Source organism: Rhamphochromis sp. 'chilingali', assembly GCF_963969265.1.
Source record: "Rhamphochromis sp. 'chilingali' genome assembly, chromosome: 16".
Lineage (NCBI taxonomy): Eukaryota > Metazoa > Chordata > Actinopteri > Cichliformes > Cichlidae > Rhamphochromis > Rhamphochromis sp. 'chilingali'.
Window position 1 is genome coordinate 24,277,035 of NC_137943.1, and position 25,597 is coordinate 24,302,631.

Consider the following 25,597-nt stretch of genomic DNA (forward strand, 5'->3'; position numbering starts at 1 on the left):
CAGTTGGGATCCAAAGTATCCCTCACCATTAAAAGAACACCACCACCAACAGCCTTAATAGCTGCTTGAAGGCGAAATGATTCCATTAATCCATGCTTTCATCTTCACTGTCATTTTTCCAATCTTCTTCAATTTTGGTCTGTCTATACTGTAGCCTCAGTTTCCTGTTCCCAGCTAACAGGAGTGGAACTCGGTGTTGTCCTCTGCTGCCATGGTTGTAATACGTTGGCTGCAATGAGTTAGTTGCTGTGCTTTGTATCAGTTTGAAGTATCTGCCCATTCTCCTCTGGCCTCTGACATCAACAAGGCATTTTTACACAGAGAACTGAATATTTTACAGTGTCTGTAAATCCAAGAGAAAGTTTCTGTGCAGTTTTTCAGTTCTGGGTGTTACAGAATGTTTATGTTATGAAAGTGTGACGTCCACAACATCACTAAAATACTCCTTAGCTCTAACTAGGACAATATATGGCAGTCATGGCAGACAGGAACGCTTCAGGACACCTTTGAAGTATCATTCGCCTCTTTAATTCCTGTTTTAACATGCAGATAACCTGCAAAATCATTTTTAACCAATGCAAACTGCACTTAATGTGTGATCGATACACAAACTGATACAGACATTCTCTGCTTGTATCATACGATTTGGCAAGAGAGGAAGACAGGAAAGCTGGGGACAGTGCACAGGACAAGACACGCAGTAAATGGCCTCAGGAAAGCTTCAAACCCAGGACTGTGCATCAGCCCTGTAGCTTATGGGTTGCCTGTTAAACCCAGTGAGCTAAACCATTTTTATGTAAATGTCAGTGACAAGAAAATCTTGCTTTAAAACATGAACCATTTTTATTTCTACTTAAAGGAAATCAAGACAGCTCTGTGACTGTAGAGTCCACCTTTAAAAACAGTCAATACTGTGAAGCTCAATAGGAAAAGAATAGTATTTTCCAAGTGTATAACTCATGCTAACCCTAATATCAATTAAATAACAGTTATAAATAATAATATAGTAACAAAGAGCTGTGCAAAAGAGTTTTTAGTGTTTTAACCTCAAACTCAAATAAGTTCAGTATCATTCATGATAAATAGCTGTATCTGCTGTAGCACTGCTGAATTTAACATCCACTGTGGTAACCACTGTTTATATGAAATGTACGTGCGTACGTTTGCATTATGGAAGTTATTTATGTTTTACCTACAGTTAGTTTTTATTATTCGATCACACTAGTTCCATTGCAGTGATTAGTGCTGGTTTGGCAAGTAGATAATAGTGAACTACACCCAGAGGGTCTATCCTGCTCCATCTTGTTGACAAGATAAACACTCTCCATTGTCTGCAGGCTGGCAGTTATGAGCTAAGCTCTTTATTGGTTTTACTCCAGCTACAAGTTATTGACATGGTCTAATCATCTTGACACACATCTAGGGAAGTTTGTATACAGCTCTTGTAAACAGTATCTTGTTTTAAACATACAAAATTTAATTTTAACGTTACCCTTCTCCTCTCCACCGGCCCTTAGCTTTACGCTTTCCCTGTAGGACTGAGAAAGATTACAGCTGAAATATGGCATTCCTCATGAATCAAATGTTAGGTGACAAGTTGAAGAGTTTTACCGGAGGAGGCGGTGAAGGTAACGGTAAAGCAGGAGCAGAAGGAAAGGAAACAGCAGAGTCCAAAGGCATGTCCAGAGAGGAGTTTGAGGAGTACCAGAAGCAGATGGTGGAAGAAAAGTGAGTAAACCTTTGCAGCATTGGATGAAACACTGAAAAACAGTGCCTTAAAATAATGTTAACAACAGCTAAACTGGATAGCATGTTTACAACTATTCAGCAATATGTTTTTTGCACTGAGGTCACAAACTAGTGGTTAACATTTTTAAATGACAATCTAAGTTTGATGTAAGTGTGAATACTTGTGTGTTATTGTGTGCTTGGACTGGCCGTTTGTCCACAGCATACCCCACCGCTCATCTAATGCCAGCTGGGATTAAAATATATGTAAATGTTTAAATGTTTAACAGTGTGTAATTTTTTTTTTAAAAAAAGGGAAAGATAAAACTCATGTTAAGCGCGGGCTGTATTACTCATCGGCAGGATTAGTAATACCAGGCTATCGCGTCATGTTTGTTCCAGAGCTGCAGATAAAAGCATATAGCACCGATAAAAAGTGCCTTTCTTAATCTCAAAACCCACTCATGAATTACTATTACATTGTGGACCATAGTAGCAACATTTAGAAAGAAAGAGGTTCGTTTTCATTCCCTGTCAATACAAGCTGTATTCTACATTTCAGACATTGCTGACCAGATCCCAAAAAACTAAATGCGGAGCAAAACACTGTGTTTGTGTGGGACAGTGTGGGACAGGTTAGCATTGGTGGGAGGTGGTCTGAAGTTTTCATATGCAAAAAATACCAACACAAGAATCGCTGTAGGTTACCAAATTTGCATTTAGCATGTAAAGTCCAATGTATTTCTAAGTACAAACGGCCACTTAATTTTCTTTGTACTAGCTTCCATCATATTCACCCAAATCTGCAAAACGTGTTACTTTTTGGTGATGCCTACCTTATGGGGAGAGCATTAGACAAGCTAACTTCCACTTAAATGTAATAATCCCTGCTCTCTTTACATGCACTGGGCATAAGCCAGACTTTAGGGCTACTTTGCCCTTTAGTATGAGCTGCATGATCTTAAGACTCATTTTGGAGTCAGCTTCTGCCATTATGAGAAAATACTGTCAGTCAACATTCTCAAACTGTATTGTTTTCTATAGTGTGTGGGTGTGTATGGACTCTGGAGTCTTACTTGTGTGACTACATATGTGACATCAGCGGATGTGAGACAGGCTTATAGTTTAGCTTTAGGTACGGTTTATTCCCTTGAGGCTCAAATTAGCCAGTGAAGGAGATTAAGCTCTGTGTGTAATAACACGGTTTGGTTTCAGGAAGCCACCATTAAACATGTCTGTTAAGCCAGTGCGTTTTAAAACAATAATTATTTAATCACCTTAAAATCTGAAGGGATGCTACAATGTAAGCTAATTTCAACTAAGTGAAAAAAGAAGGTCTTAGGGCAGATTGTATAACAGATTACAGTAATTTTTGATTTATTATTTACTTATTCAAGTGGAAAATGGCAGTTTAGTCTTAATCAGGCAAGTATGGTGGTCAAAAATACAGGTTACTGTTAATTTAATAAAGGTATGTTCAGCAAGAAAAAAAAAGACATTTTTGTGATTTTCTTTTTTATTATTGTTAATTTTTAAATGTTTGTTTATTTAATTATTTTTAAGTGGCAAATGATGTTTAACGGGAAAAGGAATAGTAGTTCATTTAATTAGGGTAAGTTCACTAATTTCATTTATTTTGTGGTATTTTTTTATTGTGATTTTTTTAAAGTAGATTTTTGTCTTTATTTAAATGTTCATGAATTTTTTTGAAGTTCACCAGTTTGTTTGTTTTTTGTAACTTTTTTCTTTAAAGATTATTCGAGCTATATTCTACAACAGGAAGTTGATGGACAACACTGAATAATAATGTTAGTAGAAGTGATTAAAAAATTGGTCTGCATCTTTGATTTTTTTAGAATTAGTAAAAACAAAAAAACAAAAAAACAACAATTAACCTAACTAAGCTATTCAGGATAAGCTAAAAAATTTCTTTTTTGAGTTACTGTGATTCTATTTGAGGATGAACTGCATTTAAGTAGCTAAATGCCAATATCGCCTTTGTGTATAAATGGCACAGCAATGGGAGTGAATGAGGTGAAGGAGTGCAGCCCTGGCCAAAACATCAAGTAACCCCAGATTTGGGCCAACTGCTAGCTTTCCATGTAGCTAATCTTATTATTAAGCAGGGCATTACTGCAGCTACAGTTACAGAAGTGGGCTAATAGCACAAATTACGGTTCTCTGGTCCTGTTCTGCTGCATAAATGTTGGACAAGTGGTGGTTGCCAGGCGACGATATGTCATTATAATATATTAAGTATATTGTTTTTTGTACACAAATTAGATGTTATGGTCATTAAATGAAAATTATATGTTGCATTATTTGTCCATATAATGGGTCCCATTAGCCTGTTGATAAGTGGTAGCTTGGCAAATGATTTCAGGGGGCCTGAGATGTACCTCTACTCCAAGTCTGGTCCCTCAACTTCTGATCACATAGGAAGAGTTTGTGGACAAACAGACAGTCAGACAACTATATAATCCTCACAGATCCACACAAGGTCAAACACAATAGATGAAGGCAGGAAAACAAGATCCGTGCAGTGAGACTTGCTGATCAGCTTAACAAGATAATGTTTCATACGACATTCTAATTGACGCAGCTGGCAGTCCTGGCATGTCTTCTTCTGCTAACAGTATGATGCGTGTGATAACATAATGATATGAAAGGAAATATTTACTTATATTAGATATATTTTAGGGATTCTGAGCATTTTGGAAAATATGATAAATAAATAAATAAAAGCATATGATCATACATTAAATGTATGGTAAAAATAAACACAATTACATTCCAGTGATTGATTTACTGTTTCTTTTTCCTTTAACTCACAGTCACTATGTGGCAGGGTTGGCCTTGTAACTTGTTCCATTTACTGGCTTACATAAAGTGCATGCATTTTGCAGGATTCAGCGTGACAAGGACTTTGCAACCAAGAAGGCTGAGAGGGCAAATCTCCGAGTGGCTTTAAGAGATAAATATCGACTTCCAGATGTAAGAAACTATATCTTTAGTTGCATTAACCTTTACATATATCAGTTTATTGTGCCATTTTTCCAAGTGTATCTCATTTACCAATGTTATTTTACTTTTATTATTATTTACTATATTGATTTATTAATTATATTTATTATTTTCATCACTGTATTACTGTTACTGATTTTCATTAAATCATTTGTATTACTTCTCCGAGCATTTTATGTGTGTGCAGCAGTTTAATGTCTGTACTATTGTGCTTAAATGTTCTATATAAATATGTTTACTCGAGTTGTATCAACTTAATTTTAACTTAGGTAAGTTTACTCTATGACTAGTACTGCATGATCTCTGGCACAACCCTTTTAGAATTACTTTACTTACATAATTACTTTCTTTAAATGGTAAAAATCCATTATTTTTACACATTAATGCAGTTGCTATTGAACCATACCAGTGCATTTGTATAGTTATTGTGAAACATTTCATATTTTCATCAGATTTAAGTAAATAATGTTTCCACATGAAGGTGAACACAATTTTTTTAAGGATACTTTTTAACACAGTTAATTATACTTATATTCAAAATAAAATGTGTATTTTACTTATTTATTGTGTAAGTACTGTAAAGTAAGTTATTTTAGAAAAAGCATGCAATTAACTGCATGTATTTGCTATTAATACTAAGAATAAGACTTGTTTTTGGGTTACTAGCAAAGCTGACTGAGACTCATAAACTTTTGTAGATGTTACTAGTAACACCTGATTCATTAATATGATGCATTTCTGCCCAGCCATAATCATTCAGTCTCTTAAACAGCTCTAAAGTGCATTTCCATGGTAACTTATTAAATCTTTGGGTTTTAACATCATTCTGAACTTACTGCATTACAATTTTGTGACTTTTGTCACAGAGCACTCAAGACACGGCATTAGTGGAGATGGCTGGGGATGACATTGATGTGCCAGAAGAGCTTGCAAAAATGGTGGATGAGGATGAGGAGGAAGAGGAGGCCAATGACTCTTTCCTCAATAGACTTCAAAACCTGGACATGGACACACTGAAAACCAAGGCCCAGGCAACAATGTCGGAGATGAAGCAGAATGCAGAGGAGAAATGTACCCTCATGTGATAACTACTTGTCTAAAACTCAAAGTATAAAATATACAGTGCTCGCATTGTACCCAGGCCTTCACACATTACTTTTCACCTGAACTGCAACATTTGAAATTAAGTGTCTATTTCACAGATAACTGCTTTTATTTTTCAGTCTTCATACTCAGACTACAGGTTAAAGTGCTTTGTTTATGGATCGCTTCTCTACATACAGGTGCTTCGTGAAATGATCCGGCCATCTTCACTTCACTTTTGCTACTTATACACACAGTATGACACTCAGTACGGTCATTTGTATTATATTTAATAATTAAAATATTGCTTCATCTGTCTCTGTAAAAAATTCAATAAAGATTTAAGGGTTCTTATTTCTTATGTTTGTGATATTCATTCAAAAACTGTCTTTAAAGAGGTTAAATTCCCATTAAGATTAAAGCATTAAGTTCCTAATCTGGCTGAGTGGACGAGAGAGAAACTCTGGTTATTATGACAAACTAAAAGATTAAAAGATAAAGTACCTGAACGCCCCAAATATTGTTTTCTTTCAACTAACGTCTATCTGCATCATTTTCGCAAATACATTTATCTCGGATGAGATTTACTGCATATTTGGAACTTTATTTGACAGGAATTTAGATTTGCTTTTATCTACAGAAGACATTTTAGGTCACAGAGTATAATCTAGGATTATGGGCCATAGGATTAATCTGGGACCCATATACCTTGATATCTCTTCTATTAATTGACAATCATCCCATTATGTTTTTTTGTTGCTGAATACATTAAAATGTAGTTTTTAATACCTCTGTAGACATCGGAGGTATCCTTAAGAGATATTTGAAATTTGTTTTTAAATCATTTCATTTGGACAGTGACTGGTTTCAGTTTCAAGTCTTTAGACGTAAAAAGATCACATTTTGTACAGACTTTTAATAATAAGCACAAAGTGCACATTTACAACCGAACACCATGTGACAGATTAGACTTTTCTTCACATTTGAACATGAGCTGATCACATCTCCCAGCATTTAACCCTCCCTTTCCATTATGCCTGTCATCCCCCTGCTGTTCACCATCCCCCTTTCCCCCTGTAAGCTGACACAGCGCCTTTAAACATTAGCTGCTTTCTTCCTAATGGGATCTCAGGGACTTAAACTGTCATCTGATAAAACTAAGGCGCTTGATAGCTGCGCTGCACCCTCTTAACCAATTTGTACTCAATTAGGATAATGGGGAAACAAGCAAAGAGGGACAGCTTTAATATATTAATATTAATGTGATAAAAATGATTATCAGTTTCCCTTGCTTATGACCTGGCTACTATTAGGAGCGTCCAGCAGGTGTCATATAAATACGATCTGTTATTAAAGTAGTCCAAACATTAAAGGACTTTACAAATGATTTATAATTTATAAGTAGATACCTGCCAAAAATGACAAAAACAGTATAAGAGTCTGAGTTATCAAACGAAACAATTCAGTATGGACTAAAATCCGACTTTACATACACACATTTTACATACATGCTTTAGTTTACTAAAACTGAGCCATAATTAATTCTACAAATATGCCTTCACAGATATCACATGTCAACATGATGACCTACTGTAACAGGGATTAACTGCAGCGATGGTGCAAGCTTTTCCGAAGATGACCTTTTATATTTGGAACCAAGTAAATAAAGTTTCTTTATACAACAAAAATTCATTCCAATTTCTTTAAATGGCAATTATTGTTTTTGTGGAGGCGTTTTACTTTCAACATGCAAATATGTGAGATTTTGCAAAATAAATGCCTGTCAGAGTCACAGCTAACATTGTTTAGGGGTGAATTCTAATTCTAATGAATTAGGAAAAATAATAACTTTAGCAGGTTTTTACTTGCTATTCGTTTCCCCCCCCCCCCTGACATATTGAAAGTTAGAGAAAGGTGACGCTGCACAACACCTTACAGGGTTGGCTTCCTTCATAGTAAACATATGGTGGCTACCTACTTACCAGCAAATCTCTGCCATCTTTAACTTCTTTATTTATTCACAGGCAAAAGTAATAGGCTTTTCAGTCTCTCCTTTATTGGAAAACAACTTTGACAACCCAGAAAAGGTGGTCAGCCAAAACCACTTAACCTATAGCCATTCCGCTAATAGATCGAACTGACAATGTAGCTTGGTGGCTCAAGTGAGGCCAGATGGCTTTAAACTAGCTAGATTAGCTTTAGGTTTCCATGGATTCTTAACCTTCTCACTGACTCCTAGAAGATGGTTTATTCCCTGCTGCTCCTTTATTGTGTGCCAAAGGGCTAATAATAAAAAAACCAAAAAAACCCCAAATAGGATCAACATTTACTACCCAGCAGATTGCTGGACTTATGCAGTTACATTAACTGTTATTAATTATGCAAACATGTAAAATTGAAAACTTCGCGAAAACTATCTATCTAAAAAAAAACACTTTACGTCAGAATTGACAGCAAGACTCTCAGTAAACCTCTTTGAAGGCAATTTGTATTTTTTAAAAGAAAAGTTCTGGATTTTGTTTGGCATGCCAAGAACGCCTAAATATATCTTAAGGTAGGTGGGGTGAGGTCAGTGGAAATCTCCAGTCAAGTCTTTAGGCTAATTAAGGATGGGGTTGATCTCTGCAACACCTACTGTAGCATCTACGGCTTTGGCTGTGCCAGCTGGCACGGGTGAATCTTGCAGGCTGCAGAATGAAATACCCAGTGCCACCAATCCAAATCCACTGTGTACTATCAGAAGCAGATCAGCAAGATTATGTGTCGATTATGTGTTGATTTGAGAAATGCAAACATGGTACTGAAGAAAACCTTTTAGCTAAAAAAGTTAAAGGAGTGAAATGGATTATGTTGAAAAATTGACTGCTCAAGCATGAATTACTTAATTATTTGTCAAGTGGGGTGCGACCCCTTACTTAGATCACTATTTTTTGCCTTTTTGGCTTTTAAAAAAAAAAAAAAGTATCATTAGACAGTGAAAAGTTATTGCAATGATTATAGTATACATGTATATTTGAACCCAATATATCAGTGTGTATTCCACTTTGAAAAATGTAATGTGATTAAATCCATTTTAATTTATCAAACCTGGTAAAATGAGTAGTGTGAGGATTAAAATCTTTCACTTGCTTGAATGAAACATTATTTTACGTGTTTACAGTGTGCAGCCATTTAAGTGAAGTCTATCTGTGTGTCTTTCCTCTCTTATATTGTCTATAATGAAGGGATTAGTAGGGGGGAAAACTCTCAGTACAAGCCATTATCTTTCAGACAATAGATTTTTTGAAAGAAAGTTTTGTTGAGCCTTCATTAGCAATGGCCTCCCTCTGTGGTCTGAATGCAGGACACATTTGGAGCAATTACTTGACCAGAAAACAACTGTCAGTCATTCTTAAAGGGGAAGGATTCCAATTAATAAACCTCTTAAACTCTTTGATTTTACTAGCATTCAACCTCCAGCTTTGGTGTCTTGTGCGGTTAAGGAGGAGTTTTGTTGGGGGAGACATGTTGCATGTTCTTTCTGCACAGAACTTCAGCAGTAGGTCATTTGCTCAGTTGTTTGCAGGGGATTTCAAGGACTTAACAGGGAGTAACAAATGCCTACGGTAGATATTGTTAGAGTCAGTTGTCTACTTACGGACTGCAGAGACGTCGTGTGCGCAGCCTAGCCTGTGGAAGGAGAACGAAGGAAGGTAAGATTACTTTATGTACTTTCTCGCTATGCATTCGCTCAAATATGTTGATAAACACTTTCTATAAAGCTGATTTATATTTAGGCATGAGATGAGTTAAATTCACTCTTTTGTGCCCTGAAGGCAATCACAAAATGTATCCAGCTAAATTCTTAACCATGCTGATTGCCTTCCTATTTGACAAACTTGAATCACATTACAATAGAAATGGGAATCAGTGTAAACTCAGGATCAGCTCAATTTAAAAAAAAAAAAGAAGAAAATTTTACTCACTCAAATTGTTTAATTATGTAAAATAGTTTTTACTAATTCATAATTCTTCCAACTTTTACCAGAAGCTAATATTCCCAATAGGGACTCCTACTCTCATTTTAAACTAAAGGATCACGATGAGCAAACTGGGGCTCCCGTAAAGTCCATCAAGACTAATAACAAACCGTTAAATTACCTTCAAGTGCAGAACTTTACATTTTTGTCTTTTTTTTCTTTCCTTTTATTTCTTTTGCAGACAGATATGTGAATTGGCTTTGCTCTTGTGGAAACGGCCTGCACACTCCACAAAATTCTGCTCTGCTGCTCTATGTGAAGCAGAACAACAGGTGCTCTGCCTCGTCTCACTTGGTAGCCTTTTGCTTTTCTCTGACAAGGAAAAAGAGACAGTGTCTCCGAAGGTTCGAATGCATTTGTCAATGGATACCCTGGGAATAGTGGATGATAGTTGCCTAGACAACTATGACATGGCAAAAGGTGCTGGGTCAAGTGCCGGAGGCAGGGTTCACAGTATCGATGTCATACTGGGATTCACTAAAGACCAGGACCCTTTACTCCATTCAGCAGAAAGTGATGAAAGCCAGAAAGCAAATGAAGCAAACCCTCAGGATCCTGAAAAGATGGTCCCATCGGACCACTACGCTCACCTACCAGACCTCGGAGACAGCTCCCAAAATTCTTCCTACCATGGTGAGTCTTTTAATAAAAGGCATAAAAACCAGGAAGTTTTTTCCTCTCAGTTTAAATCATTGAGGGGATTTTCTTGTTAACCGACTAAAGAGTGGAATTAAACCTGTACTAAGGTTGTTAAGATCTTGTACATCCAGTTTAAACATAGTACACACATTTCTGTATCAGTGCTCAGGCGCTTTAAGCCATCATGTTAATTGAGTTGCTTTTCTGAAACAACTTGTTTACACTAGTTTTGCACCTCATGCAAAGCTATTTAACAATAAGATGCAATTAGTTCTGGCAAGTGGTAAAGTAACTGACAAACTTACTGTACTGTAATATTTAAGTTTGTGTACATGCTAAGGACAAAAAATAAGCATTACTCCAAACTTTACAGCCCATCAAATTCAAAAGTTAGCCCAAGTGTTTAAATAACTTCAAGCACCCAAATTAAACTGCTCACTACTGAGTTTCATCAGCAAAAATTATACATAGATGAATAGATGGTGTGGTTTAATTTTATCTATATCTTTTGACTAACGCTCTTTTATACAAAATGAAGATGTGAAATACATTTAGTGTCTTTTACATAATTTTACTTTACTTTCACTTCGGCACTTAAACAAGAAAGAAAGCTATCTTACTCTCTTCATACTTGTTAGCTGCAGGTGTAGCTACTAACACAAAAACTGATTACATATTATTATGTTTTACTTGTAAAGTAACTGGTACATCTCACTGGAAAGCAGACCATCCAGTTTGCCATATTTCTTCCTTTACCTTCTGAGGATGAAAGTAGTGCCTGTCGATACAAGCAAGGCAGGTGGGACCAGTTTGAAATTAACTAAAATTGAGTGTAATAAGTATTTAAGAATAAAGTTAATTGTCCTGCATATATCATAACCAGAATTACAAAGCGCTGTAGAACAACTAGATAGAAAAACAATTAAAAACACAGTTTATGTGTATGAATAAACAGTTTACACAGACAGGAAAAATAATAAATACAACTAAAACAAAAAGACTAATATAAAACAAAGGATAAGCCCCAAAATATATTGTATTTTCTTCACTTGTATAACACTTTTTAGAACACATCGATGCAAACCAACCAATTCTAAAATTGAAAAACAATTAAGTTTAACTGGATGTTTTAACCTCTTAAGCCCCAAGCCTAACTGATCTCCTGCCTTTTGCCCCCGTATCAGGGGGCGTTGGGGCTTAAGAGGTTAAAACTTGAGATGTACATGGCTCAGATCTCCAAGAATAAGAATTATTATCGTTATAGAGCACATCGTTCATCGTGGTTTTAGCACAGAAAAGAGCTTGATGTCATTTATCGGGACCAAAGATAAAGATTTAATTAGTTGTATCTGACAGTGACTTGACTGAAGAGGATTTGTGTCTCCCTGGTCTTTCCCAGGAGACAGAGCTGTTTATTTCATTAGCAGCGAGCTGAATGACAACAAAGGAAACGGTTGATATGTAGTATGGTTCCACTGGCTTTTATTGAGGATTCCTTTATGACAACTCATTAGCTTAAAAAAACCTATGCGCTTTTATTGAGCTTACATGCTATATGCTACAGATATGTCATGCTACATTGCTATATGTTTTTAATTTTTGGGAAAACGACAAATTTCTTCTGCCTTGCACACTTTAAAGAGTTAAAACTGTGTGTGATTATAGACACCTCCATATTTACAGTGGCCATGCTTCAGTGTGACTGTTTGCTGGACAACAATACATATTTCATACACATTTTGTGGACAAGGGTTGAATTCTGGACTGTAAAAGATGACACACACAAAAATCCTGTATATGAAGGATGAAATAAAGCATGGTCGAATATACATTTCTGTGCAACTGCTATTTTATTACATATCTTTATCGTGAGTCTTTATCCCTGCAAGTTAAAAATATAATTCCAAAGCCAAACAGTAGTTCTGCACCAGCTTTGAAACTTGTACCTCAAAACTGTGTTTTAATATTTAATGTAGGGTTTACTATAATGTGCATTAAACACGAGTCCCTTTAAATAAGTTTTAAAGTTCGGCAGTTTAGGTTGATTTGACTGGACGCAACTTTAGAGAGGCAAGGCTGAGATGGTTTGGACATGTGCAGAGGAGTGATAGTGGATATACTATATATAAGGTTGTAGAGAATGAAGCTCCCAGGCAGGAGGAAAAGAGGACGACCACAGAGAAGATTCATTTATGCAGAGAAGGAGTAGGTGAAAATTGTGACAACAGAGGATGCTAGGGACAGGGTGAGGTGGAGGTGGAGGATCCCTAAAGGGAGCAGCCAAAAGAAGAAGAAAAGCAAGTTGGTTTGTTAAATTAAACATAAAAAAAGAAAACAACCTACATTGAAAGATTTGGAAGACTGTTCTTTGATTTGTATAAAAGCAGTCACTTTCTCCTCACGTGCACTTTTAGAACAAAGATACTTTTTATCCATGACCATATTGCGTGGAACGATTTGCTATGACTAATGAGCTTTGGTACATCACTCACATGACTCCCTTGCTCTACATCCATTTCTTAGAAAGCACAATCGACACTACAACTGTTTACCTGGCTCGTGCAGAAGCCAGTTGTCAGGGACTTGCAGGTTTAACTGGTAGCATCTGTCACTATGGGATTACTGCAGGGAGGAATTCAGTGAAAGACATGATGTCATTTAGACCTAGCCCTAACCCACCCTAAGGTTCATAAGCCTTTAAAGGGCTTTGAAAAGAGTTTTCAATCATTGATTTGTTTTAACATGGAAGCTAATAAAAGATTTCACTTTCTTAGTTGGTGGTAGAATAATGCATAAAACATTTCCCCCAAAGTATTCACTTCTTATTAGAAAAATCTTACATATATCAGGTTTTCTCGGTTTCTGATGACTGAAATAACAAAGGGCAATTAGACCATTTATTATTGTTTGCCATAAAGTGGAAATATATAACAAATGTTGGACATTTAAGTAGTGTGCAATTTAAGCCGAAACATCAAAGCACTTTAAAACCTTAGTTTCACTGCTCGGTTGTGTCCTTTTGTTGTTGTTTTTTAGAATCTGACATTTTCTCTGGTGACAAATGTGAGGGAGAGATGAGCAACTTGCAAAAGGAGGCAGATGATGCTGAGGGATCACCAGAGACCACTAAAGATGAAGAGCACGCTAAAAAGAAACACAGAAGAAACCGCACCACTTTCACCACCTATCAGCTTCATGAGCTGGAGCGAGCCTTTGAGAAATCTCACTATCCAGATGTCTACAGCCGTGAAGAGCTGGCAATGAAAGTCAACTTGCCTGAGGTTCGAGTTCAGGTAAAGGCAATGTATATGAAGATATAAGCACATGTCATCCAGATATTCTCACAACCTAAATAACACCACATGGACTGATGGATAGTGTTTACCAATCTTCCAACAGAAATCCATGAAAGAAATGAATATTTACCAACCGTTTGTGTTTGATGAAGGGTTAGAAAAAATCAAAAAAGTAATATGGAACCTGAGTGGGATGGTGTTGATATGGAAGATTATTTGTTCACCTTTTAACAAACATGCTTTTTCTTGGAGGATTCATTATTCAAAGCTAATGATCCGATGACCATATTGCCTGAAACTCTTTGGCATGATTAATGGGCTTTGGTACACCTGACTCCATTTCTTGGAAAGTCGAATCACTGTTTACCTGGCTCGTGCAGAACTCAGTTAAAGTCTCTGTTTAGATTAGAGAAGGCACAGACTTACAGGTTTAACTGGAAGCATCTGTTACTATGGGATTACTGCAAGGGAAAATTCAGTGAAAGGCATGATGTCATTTGCAAAAGGTGCAGCTATTGGTAGTAAAAATTTTTTTTATTTCATTCAGAATCAATTTTAAGGATTTACTTAGTTTTTTCACCATGCAATCATATGGCATTTAACTGTTAATGCCCTTTATGTTCACTATTGCCCAGAAAGCAATTGTCCACTTTTAGGTCAAATACTGTGCACACAGACACAGAAAAAAATATTGCACCAACTTGTGTTATTACTAGAAAATACATTTACAGCCTCCATAGTCTCCAAGATATATTTTATTAATATTTTAGTTCTTGCTAATGTAATTCAAGGCTTCCTTGTCCATGCATTTCATATCATTTTGTTCGGTTCAGGTGTGGTTCCAAAATCGAAGGGCAAAGTGGAGACGTCAAGAAAAGATGGACACCACAACCATGAAGCTCCAGGATTCCTCCATGCTATCCTTCAACCGTCCACCGATGACTCCAAACGTGGGGCCAGTAGCCAATCCAATGCCGCTAGATCCCTGGCTGACCTCACCTATTTCCAGTGCCACACCCATGCATACCATTCCAGGTTTCATGGGTTCACCTCAGAGCCTGCAACCCACCTATCCAAGTCAAAGCTTCCTTAACGCCCCGCCAACGATGGTCCAGTGTATGCAGCCACATATGGGGCCACCTCCTTATCAGTGTCCTCCCAGCTTCAATGACAAATACCCAACGGAGGATGACAGGAGTTCAAGCATTGCAGCACTCAGGATGAAGGCCAAAGAGCACATTCAGTCAATGGATAAAACCTGGCAGCACATGTGATGTGAAGCAGACAGATTTGATTTAGCTGGTTCTCTATCACATCAAGACTATCTCTCCACTCTGTTACATATTCCATATGTAGGGGAAATGATTCCCCTTTGTCAGGGTGTGCGGATACTTCTTTAAGACACTCCGGCTTGCCCAGTCAGGCCCCACAGCTTGACTATAAAACAGCTGTGGAGATGTGAACGGAATGTGTCTCCGAGCCTAAAGGCTGGAGATATAGTCTCTCACTCAGAGATCCGAGGTTACAATGTAACCACATGTTCCGTTAATGTTTACAAACTCCCTTTAAAGCGTTTGACTCGTGTTCCAGTGACGCGGACACGTGATACCAAAGAATTTTTTTAAAATCTATTTTATGTCTAACAAACGTCTAACCATTTAAAAAAATCACTTTAAAATGTTTACCCTTGTTTTAACCCTACAAATACAATTAAATCCCTGCCAGGTTCTTGAACAGACTCTTGTTTAACTTTTGTAATCATTCATTTTGTAAACCTTTAGTGAATCTCTATTGAACTGAGATGAGAGATGACACATAGAGTCATGTTGGCAGAAGTAGCAATGTTTTTGTATTGTACTACAACTTGATGAAAAATTCATACTTGAGATTTTATAATTGAGTTGTGTTCTGACTGTTTTGTGGTGGTAAGATATTTTACAACACACACACTGTCACCGTTTATGGATGCATTATGTACAGGTATTAATGATATATGTTATTTCGATATAAGATTTCCGAGCTCCTATGAAGTAACTATGACCAATTAGTTGCCTGTTAAAGGGCTCCAGAGCTCCTCTGTTTTATTGTAAATTTAATTAGTTTGATGTTTTTCTTTCATTTGCTGCAAAGAAAGTGAAAATGTGCATTCAAAGCCAGTTTTCCACTAATATCAATTTTATTTAGTCTTTATAGGGAATATGAGTGTTAATGGGCTTTTGAAGAGCACCGAGTTCTGATGGGGGGAGGTTATCGTAAGTCATGGAGCGTAATCTATCTTGGAGGCTAATCTAAACAGACATGCACACCTCTTAACACCTAATTACTGCTTTTAAAGCGATTAACCCTGGATTCTCAGCCATAGACAAAGTGCCCTCAAATGGCCCTGAAAACTCTTTTTCGAGCTCTGGTTTACATGGCCCCTGCTCTAAAACGGTGACAATTATAATATTAATTAATTGATACAGAAAATATATTTTTTTAATCATGATTTCATCTTCATGTTGATCCATTTTGTCTGCTCATTATTTGAATGTTGACTAAATATTCACTTAGGTCAGGTGGAGTTGGAATTAAAAGATTAATGGGTGGTGGAAGTCTCTATATCTCTTGGAATTAGAAGAGTTGAATGTAACTGTTGGACCACAAATAAACAATCTTTTACTGGCTTGGCTCAGAGACATGTATGCATTAAGTCAATGCTGAAGGGTACTGGAAAAATGTTCCCTCTCAATTTTCCTTCTGCTTCTTATGGAATTTGCAAGGACTTCTAAATATGCTTAATTCTATATGTCAAAAGTACTGTATTAGCAATACATGTATAAGGGTAATACTAATAAGTAAGGTTATGAGGGAAGTATTCACAAATATTGTCTGTATATCCCATCCTTGAGAAACGGCACCATCAACAGTCAGTTTTACAGGCTTTGCTGCTCTTAGTGATCACCCTGATCATAAAACCAAAGAGAAAAAGAAGATTTCACAAACGTTTGAAGATGTTTGTTTTCTGTTTTCAATTATATTTCGAACCCCTTTATGTTTTTAGGCACGTGACTTTTATTTTCCAAATGCAAGACCGAGAATAAAGTTACAGAGCACAACTGTTGATTGTGGACCTTGTTTTTCTCTCCACGCATCCATTAGCCACCAACATGACTTTGTACTGTTAATGAGTGCTGGTGTACAATAGGCCATGTAAGATGTGACCGAGAGAGCTGGCCTGACGGAGGCCTGTTGTGCTCGTGCAGGCCTGTGGAACCTTGCCAGGCTGTTAGGCAGATGAAGCTCCACTCCATCAGGCCCAACCGGGGGTGTCAGGGGCCCTGCCTGCCAGGACGCTAAGGCCACAAGGGCTCAAGCTGTATTGAGCCCTTGTGGCCAGTAGCCTAGGTGGCTTAATTGCCCCGTTTATTTTGGGACCAATGATTGTATAAAGGGCTATTATGCATCCAAGTACTCTGCAACAATGCCTTTTAAACCTTTATTTAATCTGGATGAAAACTCTTGAGATTAAGAACCTCTTTGGCAAGAATGTCCTGGGCCTTCTGAAGAAATCTCACGCAAGCACACCAACAACATGCAGTCCACACAGCAGCGCCCTGCATGGGCTCAAACTTACACTTGCTCCACACTGATATGTCTTGTCTGATAGACACCATGAACTCCACAACCATTATTTTTAGGATATTTGCCATCAGAGATTGTCTGATTTTAGAAAAGCCTCTTATTAGAGGTGTTCAGGCTCAGTATAAGGAGTCAAAATTCTCTCTCTGCTTTGGTTTGCAGTTAGAGTGCAAATAAACGAATACCATTTACATGCCTTAGTAGTTAAGCACAATAAAGCAGTAGAATGACTTCAGATGAAAACTGTCTATGCTATATTTAGCCTTAACCAATTCTCACCACACCTTTGTCAGAAAGACTTAAAGCAGCAAATCCCAGAATATGTCCAAGACACACTCAGAAACAGCAATTCATTACACAAATTATTGTGTTATTTTGCTTGGCCAAGCATGACCTTCTCCGAGTCTCAGGCTCTAGTTAACAAGCTGGCTAGCGGGACGTGGTTCACGGTGGAAATAATGAGAGTAAGGAGCGGAAATAATTGGGTTTGATTAAGAACGTTTTTTAAAGGGACACCCTTTTCCTCTGCAGATCCCTTAGAGGATGAGGGGGCTTGAACACTGGCGCCAGTTGTTTGTCTTTGCTCCTGTCTTCACTTTGAAAATAAGTTTCTCAAACAGTGCTCCCTGCTTTGTCTCACAGACCTGCATGGCTGTATTTACAGTTTTCAGAATGATATTTTTCTTCTGAATAACCATTTTTAATAATGACAAAGAAAAATGAAATAACACTTCACCCTTTATCGAAATAAACGTTTTAAAGTCAAAAGTAATCACTAGTTTTTTTCTTATTTTAATTCTCTAATCGTATATATAAAAAAAAAACGCATAGGAGACAAAAACATGACCAAAGTTTTGATTATTTATTTCATTTCAGAGATCAGTTTATTAAGTAAACATGTGGTTTAAGTCACCCACACTAACTACCCAGCTCAGAACACAAACATAAAATTGAAAAAGATGAAATTATTTTACACCACTAGGAGGAACTGTCAAGACTCCATCTATGTTAAAAGAGTATGCTTTTCTGAAGGAAATGTAATTATTTCTGTTTTTATCACTTTTACACGTTAGTAAAGATAAGCAACTGTTTTTTATTTGATGTCACAGAGCAGGGCAACCCCACGCAGGATCCAGTGGTCTGGTGACTGGACTGTAGGCAACATCACTGCTGTGATGTAGTTCAGGTCTGTGCGCTTTGGCTTCTTGTAGATGGGGCACACATAAAGCTCAGGATGCGGAGGGGCAGTGGAGTTGACAGCGAACATGTGAATGACAGGCAAGGGTGTAAACAACACTTTGGGTGAGGACTCGATGAGACGGGTGTTCTTTCTGTCCCAGCCAGCACCATCAACGTACAAACCATAGACATAAACTCCCTCCTATTGAAGAAAGGCAGTCAATGACAGGATAGTCCATTATTTTATTCTCTCTTTAATAAAAAAAAAATCTGTTAGTCAATTGCCTGTTATTCACAATTTTCAGAAAATACTGCATTTTAACTCACTGTTGGTGAGGCTGTGATCTCCTCCTTTGTGTGCTTGAGTACTTTGTTGTTGAGTGTGACCGTGTCCAGAGCCCAGCCTTTGTTCGCTCTGGTTACTTCTTGCCTCATGGCTGTCAGAAATCCTGCAAACATCCAAATAAAGACAGGATTAGCATCAGTGTGAAGGATTTTTATTCCCAGTTGACGGTAACATTTTTAGGTTTTCAACCGACTGACAGCTGGTTTTATTTATCTTCATTTAGCTTCAAAGTACAGTGTTAGGGATCGATATCAGCAGTCCTGCTTGTTTTCTCATTGGCTGTATATGATACCAGTAAAATGCTCAAAGGTTCAACTAACCCTGTGGGTTGAAGAAGCCTGTCATCCAAAATGTTTTTGGTCTTCCTTCAAACACCCAACTGTGGAACTGTTTGTTTCTCTCCAGGAGCTCAGTGAACCAAAAGCCTAGCGTGGAAGACTCCCAGGAGATTTTCCTCCACAGGTTTGGCACACGGGCATCAAAAATATTGTCGAGGGCATCACGCAGGTTCTAGGAGTGAAGTACAGACTTTAAAACTTCATGAGTGCAATTAATCGTATAGTTTAATCACTATGTGTAAAAAAAGAAATAAACCATTTCTGAAGTTAACAGTTAAAATGATTCCAAATATGGGGCGGGGGATCGTGGCTCAAGAGTTGGGAGTTTGCCTTGTAATCGGAAGGTTGCCGGTTCGAGCCCTAGTTTGGACAGTCTCTGTCGTTGTGTCCTTGGGCGAGACACCTTACCCGTTGCCAGTGTCCGGCAGCCTCGCCTCTGTCAGTGTGCCCCAGGGTGGCTGTGGCTACAATGTAGCTTGCCATCACCAGTGATGACTGGATGTGTAAAGCGCTTTAGGGACTATTAAACTGCTATATATGTTAATATTTGAACAGAGAAGTAAATTTACCTCGCTCATTATTATAGTGCCATCGATGGCCAACTTCAGGTCTGTCAGACTTATGCGCACCAAACTTATAATCCTTTGCATTCGATCTACTTCCTGACGTAGGAAGATGTTCATTGGGTTAAGCGCTCCCATCTTCAAGAGCCTCGCTTTGACCTTAACCAATCAAAGTGACAGCCATTAGATTTTAGTTCATGTAAACGTGACAAAAAAGCATTTGAACAGACAAACTGACCTCATGAGGTACATAGTTAGGAGGCAGCTTCTCCAACATGTCCTGTGCCATGTTATAAACAACAGACTCTCGAGTCACTCCTGATCCCCCTCCACTTTCCTTGGGCTGAATATTTGTGATTGTGTCTAGCACTTCAGCAGATGTGTTTGTCTGGTACCTGGTTAATATTCGTTACAGAGCAGAAATGCGTGGTTAGCAATTATATCAGCAATTACAAGCAAAGCATTCAATGTTTCGTGATGACCACATCCTCTCCTTACGTGATATCAGCATTAGAGTGCAGTCCTAATGCCTGGGGTGAATCCACAGTGGGCAAGCTCTGAATATATTCCATGTACTCCTCCACTGTCTCGCACACAGGAATCTTATAGCCCGTGTAAAAGCAAAATGCTGGATCAAACATCTTTTTACTGAACCACACCTGCAGAAAGAAATGCAAAATGCAGAGTAACCAGGATATAAACCTTTATTCATCAGTGAAAGGTAACTCAAAAACAAACATAAAACTGGGATTCTTACACGAGAGAAACACTTCAACAGGCGTTTGTCATAGTCATCTGTGACTCTTCCTCCATATTGCACCTCAGCTAGCATGTATTGCACAGTTACCCATGACACATCATGCTGGAAAAAAACGAACAAACCACACACTGGTAAGTGAGGGCAGACGATGCGAACTCATTTTTCTTTTTTACACTGTCCCAGATGAATCTTCACCTTCTTGTAGCGACAGTCATCCAAGTGCTTTTCAACAAATTCAACACTTGCTGTGAAATCAGCTGAGTTGAACTCATAAGGTATGTTCCAACCCAATGGTCCGAACTTGCGTCGCTCCTTAAAAACAGAGGAATAAATAAATAAATAAATAAATTTAAAAATATGAAACCAAATCAATTTACATGGCTTCTCACCAGGTCCTCTAAAAGGTCCTGCTTGACAGCATTTTTGTCTTGGTTACACTGGCTCCCCAATGAAGTTTAGGGTTTAATTTATAAATACGGCAATCACTTTCAGAGCCTTTCACAGTCAGATGCCTTCTTATATCAGTGAATTACTTCAACCAAACATGTCTAGATCTCTGGTGTCACCTTATTAATGCTTGTTGGCTGTGCCTCGGTCCAGATTAAAGACAAAAGGTGATGTGATTATGGCCGCAGAGCTTTGGAACTCGCTTTCATTGAAACTAAGATCTCTGGACACTGTTGATATCTGTGCACGTTTGCTTTTATTTAGCATTATCTTTTAAAGTTTTTATTTTTAATTTGGTTTATATCAACTTCTGAAAATGTAAAAGACTTTGAGAATTTTGTTCTTGGAAGGCGCTATATAAATAAACCGTACTAACAAACAATCAGGATCAGAGTAACTGCAATTAAACTTTGACAGACTGGTGAAGGTTTTTAAATAACTGCAGTATAATTAATAAATTCAGATAGATTGCCAAAATGTTGCAATCAGTGTGTAATCTGGCTATATTCTTATGTCAAAATAGGTTACTGAGGGTCATTTTGTAGTTAAATTGTCATGCAGCAGACACTACATTAACTTTTGTGGGGATTTCCAGATGGTAATTAATGCCAAATTAAATTAATTAATTCATGTGAATCTCTGTATAACCTGATATCACCGCATTTTTTGCATGATTGCATGAAATTTCCAACTTCACCCAATTAAATTTTAAAAAACTGATGTAAGACTGTAGATCCCAAGCTGACTGCACACAGGCTCAATAATTCTGGTGTGGTTTTCAACCACTTTTCCCCTAGTGTGCCTTTAGAATTCAGAGTGATGATTCTCACTTATCATAACACACACAATTAAGAATTCTCGAAGTCAGTGATCCTTACATTTGTATATTATTCTGGCCTGAATCATGTCAGGAGCTACACTGATTATCTTAACCTGGACAGTACCTGCACAGCAGTGTGGAGAAAGGCCACACTGTACAACAAGGGCTTCCACGTGGGCTGGTTGCATACTTCCAACTGCTCCCGTGAAATTCCTGCAAATGTTCGTTTCAAGCCAGCACGTATTCCCTGGGGTGGATCGTTAGTAAATTTGATGGAGGACTAGAGGTAAAGGGTTGAGAAATATTTGCTTTAAGCTTGTACACAGCATCGGGTCAAGATGGGAAGTAATAAATGAAGTGCTGCAGCATACAAAAGCTTTGTCAAATGTCACCTGTAAAAGTGTGATGGAGAATCGATTGTGTGGCTCTGTGGTGATCCACACTCTAAAAGTATTGTGCATGGTGTCTGCAGCTGTGATAGTTTCGAGCAGCTCATCCATAAACTCCAAGCCCAGGTGACAGTTTTGCAGTAACACCCAGCCTCCCTATACGTATCCAGGTACAGAGACCACAGATTAGGTGAAATACTCAGCCATTATTAGGGTTATAGTACAATGTGATTGGATATCGTAAAGCTCTTCTTTAATGATCTATCTGATAGAACATTACTCAACAAGCAGTATATCTGAGAGCAGACACAAACAGGTCAGCAAATTTGTGCATGAGCAGGGAGGGAGATGATTAGCAACTGGAAAACAAAAACTCATGTGCTAAAATGAAAGGATCATGCTCTTCATTGAATTGTATTCACACCTCTATCATTGATGTCTTAACAAGCTTCCTTGCATGCACCTCTTGTCCTTGTCCCATGGAAATTGCACTACATTCTGTAGGATGAAACAATGCAATGACAAATCATCTTCTAAGTTAAAACTGCAAATTAAAGGTTGTAGTGTAGTGTAGTGTTTTATGGTTTAGTCAAACTCACTAAGTTGAAGTTTCTTAGCTAGTGCTTCAATTTGCTCTGTGGGATCTGAGCCCATAGAAAGGAAGCAAATTAAAGGGGTGCGAGGGTCACTTTCCTCCCATGTGCTGTGAAGGTTCAAGATGACAGGCTCAGCAAACCTTATGCCCAAAGAATCTCCCACATATTTTACAGCCTGAGACAAGGTACGGTCAGGACACCAGGACCTGTGGGAAAAAACCCCAAACTTATATGGTTATTGTCTTGTGTATGTATGTGTGTTTAAAAACACAACCACATAAAAAGACCAGCAGGACAATCCAACCTTATCAACAAGAGTTTATGGAAAACATCAAGAGAGTTGTATCCATCTGGAATGACACCTTCTTCTGGTGCATCAAGACTGACCCAAGCTTTCCAATGTTTTCCACTTTGAGACACCTATAAAATATATCAATATTAACTCTGTAAGTACACAACAGCAGAAACCTCAAATTTATGATCTGTGGAAAGTAGCCTCACCTGCTTTACAATGTTTGTGAATTGTGGCAATTTGCTGAGCTCCACCAAGTTTAGCCATACCATATCCAAGATCCAACTGAATGGTTTTGAGGGGCAGGTCTTCAGGTCCAGAGCCGCTCCACCTATTTAGACATTTAATGAGCTCATCATGTTTTATAGCAATAACAGAAAGGTGCAAAATTACATTTCCTGGAAGTGCCGATGACCTCACCTTTAATAAGAACCTGAAATTTGTTGTGCTCTATTCTGTTATTCTGTATGTCAATCTTGAGGGCCAGCAAAAGGGTAAAGATGAACTTGTGGTTTTCATACAAGCCTCTGACGGTGTATCTGAACACCTCAAAAGTCAGATATTCAATGATGTTTTCAATTCGCTTCTGAGTTTTTGGGGACTTTTCAGACCTGCAAAAACAAATTCACAGTAAGAGTAAGTAGACTCTTACTTGCTTACTCTTACCTTACTGTTAGAGTAAGCCATACTTACTCTAATGTGAATTTTATCAAAGCCTTATGCTTCATACTTCATAAGAGACACACATTTTTCAGTATATAAACTGGTACTGGTGAAAACATACCTTTCCAGTGACAGGTCAAAGATTTTCAGGAACTGACTCAGGGACGTCTGGTACATGACATTAACCATGCTCATCTCTGTGATGAGGAAGTAAAGGATGCTGCCTCGAGAGGCAACAGGACGATATTCTGCTTGAGCTATATAGATCTTCACCTCTGCTTCTGCTGCAACGCTGAGCTTTGCACTAACTTCTGCTGCGGTTTGCTTAGTTGTAGTCAGAATGCCGATCATGGACTCGTCATCAACTAAAGAACCTTTAATCACACAGAAACAGCTTTTTTAATAGAGCAGTAAATAAAATACAAGTATGTCTTAGATGTTAACATACAGAAGAAACAGGGTTACCCTTAGTACTGCTGAGTTTGTACAGCAGGTTGTCTTCCAGCTCTTGCATTTTTCTCTTATTAGCAGTCACATCTTTAATTAGCTTTAGTCTTTCGGCTTCTAATTCCTATTAAATAAATAATTGTAAAATTTCTGTGTAACCAAATGCCCCATCAATATTACATGCGGGATACTGAAATAACTTTTCATCAAACACATTAAAAAAATGCACTGATTTTCACAATTCATTAGTACATTTTCTACCACTAACCAATGTGAGGGGAGACTGTTTTCCACTGACCTGTTTCTCTCTGAGGATAACACGGCCAAGCAGCTGGTTCTCTAGACCCTTCATGTTAACAGTGAAATCAATGATGGAAGTCTTGGCACTGACTTCTGGGGAATATGCTGGATTGGGCAGCTTGGTGGTTATATAGAGTTGGAAACCATCCATTACATTTACTTCTTTGTCTCCCACTTTGACCTAAACAAATCCGATTTATGAGACAGCATGGTTTAAAGAAGTAGACGTAAAGATTGTTGAATGTTAATGGTTTGATGTTTACCTTGAAACTTGTCCCAGATTTGACGAAGTTTTTCTCAAGGACATTGTCCAGCACAGGATCCAGATCCTCAGCTATATCTTCAATGAGCAGTGGATTTCCCAAAGAAAGAGAGTCTTCCAAATGATTACGAAAGAACTTGTGCTTCAGTGATGTGACCTGAAAAGACAAGACAGCTTGCCTCCATAAGATGCATAACTAAAACAACCAAGTTTGTTAAAAGTTTGTTGTAATCGACAAAGTACTTGGAGTGAATTGGCCATTTCTTTTTTCTTTATCCAAGCCTTTCCCTGAGTCTGAGGATCAATGAGGAGGGGATATCTTGTTGCTTTTGAGACAATGATACCATTCTGCACAGACAGGTCATCTCCAGGGAGTCCCTGAAGGTTCCACTCACTTATCTTAAACAAAAATAGGATGATAAAAGTCTTTAATAAGTCACAAATATCCTTTGAGATGCTAGTAGATATGCAGAATTAGATTTATTTTGTTCTTACAGTGGGAGGGTCCACTAGGGCAGAAATGATGTTGAGATTTTCTGTAAAAGGGATTTTATTACTCTTGAGCTCTGCCTCCCAGATGTCCTTCAGCAGGATGTCACGGAAACTCTGGTTGAACGGCCCGCAATAAGACAAGAAACCAGTGAGCTGCAGCACGTCACCCACCAGTCTGCCAAGAAGAACAGAAGCAACTTGCCTCATTATTATTCTACCCCAATCAATACACTGCAAAACTGCAAGCAAACATGCAGACATGAAAAACAATCCCTTCCTAATACAATATTTCA

General features: G+C 37.9%; 3 protein-coding genes across 3 annotated transcripts in view; 2 read left to right on the forward strand and 1 right to left on the reverse strand.

Annotated features, from left to right (window-relative positions):
* Positions 1-1,561: 1,561 nt before the first annotated feature.
* Positions 1,562-6,174, forward strand: cplx4c (complexin 4c; the record flags this gene model as incomplete). The annotated part of the gene is made up of 3 exons (XM_080907875.1): positions 1,562-1,728; positions 4,635-4,722; positions 5,619-6,174. 3 exons carry the CDS (start codon positions 1,562-1,564, stop codon positions 5,835-5,837), a joined length of 474 nt encoding a protein of 157 aa, XP_080764001.1. The 3' UTR covers positions 5,838-6,174.
* A 3,124-nt stretch (positions 6,175-9,298) lies between these two features.
* rx2 (retinal homeobox gene 2) lies at positions 9,299-16,873 on the forward strand. Its single transcript, XM_080907890.1, has 4 exons — positions 9,299-9,527; positions 10,036-10,487; positions 13,530-13,786; positions 14,623-16,873. Exons 2-4 carry the CDS (start codon positions 10,205-10,207, stop codon positions 15,061-15,063), a joined length of 981 nt encoding a protein of 326 aa, XP_080764016.1. The 5' UTR covers positions 9,299-9,527; positions 10,036-10,204; the 3' UTR covers positions 15,064-16,873.
* A 1,453-nt stretch (positions 16,874-18,326) lies between these two features.
* The window catches only part of LOC308413071 (dynein axonemal heavy chain 8-like), a 44,525-nt gene continuing 37,254 nt past the window's right edge, over positions 18,327-25,597 (reverse strand). The window contains 21 exon segments of the mRNA XM_080907858.1: positions 18,327-18,791; positions 18,917-19,038; positions 19,256-19,445; positions 19,843-19,995; positions 20,075-20,231; positions 20,335-20,495; positions 20,594-20,698; positions 20,792-20,908; positions 21,988-22,143; positions 22,256-22,408; positions 22,677-22,750; positions 22,852-23,054; positions 23,153-23,268; positions 23,350-23,471; positions 23,561-23,751; positions 23,925-24,177; positions 24,269-24,374; positions 24,549-24,731; positions 24,814-24,969; positions 25,056-25,211; positions 25,308-25,479. Coding sequence (XP_080763984.1) covers positions 18,504-18,791; positions 18,917-19,038; positions 19,256-19,445; positions 19,843-19,995; positions 20,075-20,231; positions 20,335-20,495; positions 20,594-20,698; positions 20,792-20,908; positions 21,988-22,143; positions 22,256-22,408; positions 22,677-22,750; positions 22,852-23,054; positions 23,153-23,268; positions 23,350-23,471; positions 23,561-23,751; positions 23,925-24,177; positions 24,269-24,374; positions 24,549-24,731; positions 24,814-24,969; positions 25,056-25,211; positions 25,308-25,479 — 3,334 coding nt within the window. The 3' untranslated portion in view covers positions 18,327-18,503.

Bases quoted from the DNA above. Each gene is read 5' to 3' on its own strand.
- rx2 (XM_080907890.1), top strand. From the start codon at position 10,205: ATGCATTTGTCAATGGATACCCTGGGAATAGTGGATGATAGTTGCCTA. The intron at 10,488-13,529 runs GTGAGTCTTTTA...GTTGTTTTTTAG, and splicing joins CCAAAATTCTTCCTACCATG to AATCTGACATTTTCTCTGGT. The intron at 13,787-14,622 runs GTAAAGGCAATG...TGTTCGGTTCAG, and splicing joins TGCCTGAGGTTCGAGTTCAG to GTGTGGTTCCAAAATCGAAG.